Genomic DNA, 5,248 nt, shown 5'->3' on the forward strand with positions numbered 1-5,248 from the left:
ACCATTGAGGACTGCACCTTGAAGGTGTCATCTTTTAATGAAAAAACTTGTGCAGTTTCAGATCACTGAAATTGAAAAGTAGATCCCAAGTCACATTCTGCTTTGACTTGATGCAGTTTTCAACATGTTTTCACGATGACTTTAACCACCAAGTTTCCTATTACTGTTGCTGGGAATTTAATGTAAAGCCGTTGGTGACTCAGTGCGCAAAACCTGATTGCAAGGTTTAAAGCCTGACTTTTAAAGATAATACCAGTTTGTGACAAAGTGACGTAGCCAAAGTGCAGAGTTAGTGGCAATCAGGAGGCAGAATGTTCTTGTCTAGTAGTAGTTCTCTTTTAAGATAATTTCATTTTGCTTAAGATTTTTATGTTAACAAATGTAACAGACCAGAGTTTAAAATGATTTATCTAATTGATTCCTTTTGTTACCTGGCTAGCAGGGAAAAGGGGTCGAGGCCGGTCCTGACCTGTTACAATGAAGACTGACTTGCTATGTGGGATTACACCAGAAGCTTGCAGTGGAGTAATGGTAAGGATATCCAGCAACCTTAAGTATCTCAGCTGTATAGGAGCATATTCTGTTGCAAAAGACCTTCCTGCGAAGATCGTGGATTCAAATATGGGACATTTGAACTAATACTTGGACATTGAAATGAATTTCTTTAACAGTTTTCTCTGCAGTGCAAGTTATTAAACTAAAGCTACTCTATTTCCCCCCCATGTGTTCAACGAAATCCTTAACGTCTAGCATGGTATCTTAATAAAGAATAAAGTCATTCTTTACAAAATCTGCTTTAAGTAGATTTTTCCCCCCAAGTTTTCTTAGTTAAGGATTCCAAAAGTGGTATTCACGAATTCTGGCATTGAAGTTTTTATTGCAGTGGCCTAGATGAATACCATCGTTGGTATCCTTAACCCTTTATATTTCTGCTCATGAAGGTTAATCATGATTGTCTCTATAGTAATCACTTACGAATTGTGTTCAGATACAGCAGTTTCAGGTGTAATCATCAGAGCTGGTTAGTCAGGCATTCCAGATAGTGGTTCTTTTCAGAACCTTTTTTAAAGGGTTGGTTAACTACCTCAGTAGCAGAGGATTGAACTATACCCTGTCTGTACTGTACATAGAAAATCTTTGTAGATAAAAGCAAGGCTTGTTTAATATGATATGAGGGTTAAGAGTATAATATACCAAATGTAACATTCTTAGTTGCCTTTAGTTCCAGAGGCTTTGTAAGACTTCCTCATGACCATCATAACAGGCCTTGCTTTTGTCGTATTTTGTGGCTGAAAAAGCAGCCTTGCTTCTTCAGATATTGTAGTTATTTGGATGTATAATAGTTTAGCAAGATGTTACTTTTGTAAGACATCAGATGTTCAAAAAAAGTGCATCAGCAACTTGTACTAAATACTGCAGTGTCCCTTTATAAAAGGTCAGACTAAAACTGACAACTGTACAGTGAAGCCTGACATTTGGATATTTTGAAGTTTTTTCATAAATCATAGAATAGTATATGGCTGTAGTTTAGCTTTTTAGGTAAAAGGTATGTTTTCATTAGTGCATTTCTTACTGCTGGTCACTGTAAAAACACGTGGATCAGCTTTCCATTTCTCTTACGCAGAAACATGATAACCTGTAGAGTAGAGTAGAGTACAATCATTTGTGCTATGTTTTTAATTTGCTAAAGCACCTTGATGACAGTGAGTGTTCAGTGGTGAAGCATCCTCTATTGAACCACCCTTCCAAAAGAAAAGGCAAAGCAAAAACAAAAGAACCTTGCCAAGTCCTGCTTCGGGTAGCTTAAAAAGGTAGATGAAACAGAGACCGACTCGGACTTGGCATCAAGAGCTTCCCTTAACCCCCGCCCCAAAGGGATACTGCAGTTATACTACATACCCATAGGCACCACAAGGAAAAATTGAAGCTTATACCCAATGAAGGTTTTATACACACCAGTTCCCCCAGTAAATGCAAAATTTTAACGACAATTAGACATGTCATATGTTAAAAATGCTCATGGCAAACAATCATTTTTTGCATTCCTGCAAATAAAATTGTTTTATACTGTAAGCTGGAGGCGAGTGTAACTTATTTTTGTAATAAAGTTTTTATTTTTTTTATGTGTCATTAATATAAATGTGTGTTAGTACAGAGATCTCCTGGTTTAAAAAAAAAAAAAAAAAAAAAAAAAGAAAAAACCAAACAAAAAAACCCCCAAACCAAACTCTTAGAAATCGCACACATTTCAGTCTGGTTTACGTGTATTTACATAAGCTTTAGAATAGTGGTTGCCAATAGCCTGTATGTTTCACATTGAAGTTTTATTTTCTTCATTGTTTTCTCTTTTTTTGGTTTTTTGTTTTTTTTTTTTTCATTTCCTTTCCTTTTTGTTTTGTTTTGGTTTTCTTTTTGGTTTCATTACCTTTTAAATAAACCATTTTAGTATGTTGTATGTCAATTACTGGGCTAGCTGGGACACGAAGTGTAATTTCAAATTGTCAAGTGTTCATTGGAATATGTAAAATGTGCCTTGCCAGTTTTGGAACTTTTTAAGACAAAAAAGTGAAGTGAATGGTGGTGAAATGAGTTAAGTCATTTGCTGCCACAGCTTTTCATATATTGCCCTTGCTAAAGAAAAAATAACCTTTTTTTTTTCCCTTCTTTCCTCCAAATTTGAGGTTAAAAGCGTAACGGAGTTGCCGTTAGCTTCCGAATCTTCCAACCTAGCCCTAGAATCTTAGGCTTCTGGAAATTGGGGTTTGCTAATTGTAGCCTTAAGTATCATTTTGAATTTCAATGTAATCCTTGGTGCTGGCATTCCCAGTGCCAAGGAGTTTAAATGCTCCCTTCCGAGAGGTTGCCATGCCTACTGGCGCTTTTACTGTCATACGGTTTTATAAGGAACACTGTCAAGATAAGGAAACCCAATGGTGGGTTTTTTTTTTCCACTTGTATCAAAGTGGTTTTGACTGGGGGCTGTAGGAGAGGAGAAGTCCTCAGATTTCTTCATCTTGAAATCTCTCCATTGCTGAAAACCTTCCAACACTTGTGGGCTCACAAGTGCGAGCGACTGCTTCGTAGAGTCTGGGAAATACATTGGGGTTGGGGGGGAAAAAGCCCTCTATTTAATGAACTAGGACAGTGAAAACATTGCTGCTGAGGCACTGCCCGTGTTGAAATTCTGGATAATATCCTTAATTTCAGCTCTGATAAAAGCATGGGGAACTCTAATTAAAACAACCAACAAAACAAAAAGGCAAAAGTGGACAGGAGAGAGTTTTTAATGGCAAGCAAGCAATGGTGAGCCAACAAAACATCACAAGGTCTTGACAGTGTTCCCTCGAATGATGAACTCAAGCCATTATAAGTTTTAAAATTAAATATGATTTGCACTGTTCTGATATTGGTGCAGTTTTTTAGCAAAACGACCAGAAAACTTTTCACTTTGCATGTGGTGATTAATACTGTGGGGAGGGATGAGGGGGCGGGGGGGGGAAGAACCAGGTCAAATGTTACTTGGAAAGCTTTAAATTGGACATGTAAAGTAGCGGCGAGAGCGGGGCAAGTGCATATCTACAACAGCAGTTTGGTTGCACTTGGGTGTTGGTAAATTTGGAATGGTCTACAGCAATAATGCATCTCTTAGGGGGTGCTTTGGTGACAAAGGGACATAAAAGTGTATTTTGGGTGTGTTAAAGCCAAGTGTTGACTTAATCTCTTGTGCTGCCTCTGTTTGTTCTCATAGGAGACTTTCCTTTTCCTGAAAGGCCTGCAGAGGTTTGAGTTAGAAGCTAGCACAGCTCCACAGTGGTTTGTCATTTGTTCCTAAATTTGAAGTCTAGCTGAATTTATTAAGAAGTGGGGAAACTGCTGCTGCTTAACACTTCTGGTTTATAAACACTCCCAATACACAGCTTTTTAAATTCTACTTGTTCTAATGCTCATTTTGTTTTAAAGAGTTTCATGTAGGACAGAAAACTGTGATGCTGCCTTGGTTTTTTTTCCTCCTTTTTTGAAAGAGATCTGTCACAGCCTCACAATTGATGTTTTTAGTGGTGGAGGAGGGCACCTCTCCTATGAGGACAGTTGGAGCGGTTCAGTCTGGAGAAGAGAAGGCTCCCCAGAGACCTTGTGGCCTTCCAGTAGCTGAAGGGGCCCACAAGAAAGCTGGGGAAGGACTTTTTAGGGTATCAAGTGCTGATGGGATTGGGCAGAATAGATCCAAGATAGAGGAGGAGAGATTGAGATTAGACATTAGGAAGAAGTTCCAGAGCATGAGGGTGGAATAGATCCGAGCTAGAGGAAGGGAGGTTGAGAATTAGACATTAGGAAGAAGCTCTTCAGCATGAGGCTGGTGAGAGACTGGCACAGGTTGCCCAAGGAGGTGGTGGAAGCCTCATCCCTGGATGTTTTTAAGGCCAGGCTGGATGTGGCTCTGGGCAATCTGATCTCATTTGAGGTGTCTCTGCCCATGGCAGGTGATTTGCAGGTGGGTGGTCCTTGAGGTCCCTTCCAACCCTGACAATTCCACATTAGAGATCCAAAGATCAGTTTCTGAATTGCTGCACTGTGCAATTCCAACCCAAGCACTGGTATAAAAACTGAGATAAGGAACACCTACTTTTGTTCTGGGAGGTGAGGGATGTAACATAGCCTAAAATGGACTTAGCCTTCTCTATAGGCAGGATTCCCAGCTTAATGTCTTAGGATAAAAATGTTGCAGATGGCTGCAAGTATTTTTTTTCTCTTGTGCCTTTGATAGTTGTTTAGAAACAGAACTTCTCAGCTTATTGGTTCCTAACATGCATCCATACCTTAGTAAGAGGAGGCTGTTTTAATAAGCAATTGGAGACAAAAGCAGCATGGACATAGACAGATGAAAGGTCTTCTGAAATGAGTGTTCAAATTGCTACATTACCCAAAATTAAGAGTGTTATCCCTTCACCTTAGTGAAAACTGAGTGGAAAATACTGTTTTAAAAGGAACAGCAAGCTTTGAAAGTAGGCAGTAAGACAGTTAAGCTTACAATGTAGTGTCCTGAGAATTGAAATTGGTGAAGTTGGGGATGAAGTTTGTCTTTGTAACTTGAAGCTTATGACTCCCAACAGTATGGCTGGCTGTGATGGACTTAAAAGTCTGAGTGTCTTGCTGAATTAGCTCCAGTGCTAGCACATGACAGCCCTTGGCTGGGGCTACCTAGTTGCAAACATGAGTTTGTGCTTCATCATCTGCTCTGTCAGGTGAA

General features: G+C 39.3%; 1 protein-coding gene across 11 annotated transcripts in view; it reads left to right on the forward strand.

Annotated features, from left to right (window-relative positions):
• The window catches only part of SYNCRIP (synaptotagmin binding cytoplasmic RNA interacting protein), a 54,486-nt gene extending 52,413 nt beyond the window's left edge, over positions 1-2,073 (forward strand). For 7 of the 11 annotated variants that reach the window (XM_064169440.1, XM_064169441.1, XM_064169439.1 and 4 more), the window contains one exon: positions 1-425. This exon is cut by the window's left edge and continues 2,158 nt beyond it. Coding sequence is in view for 4 of the 11 variants with exons in the window: in XM_064169448.1 (XP_064025518.1) it covers positions 440-481 (42 nt within the window). In the remaining 7 variants the exon portion in view is untranslated. The other 4 variants (XM_064169445.1, XM_064169448.1, XM_064169447.1 and 1 more) reach the window with 2 other exon arrangements.
• Positions 2,074-5,248: the final 3,175 nt, after the last annotated feature.

This window comes from Pogoniulus pusillus, chromosome 31 (genome assembly GCF_015220805.1).
Source record: "Pogoniulus pusillus isolate bPogPus1 chromosome 31, bPogPus1.pri, whole genome shotgun sequence".
Taxonomy (NCBI): Eukaryota; Metazoa; Chordata; class Aves; order Piciformes; family Lybiidae; genus Pogoniulus; species Pogoniulus pusillus.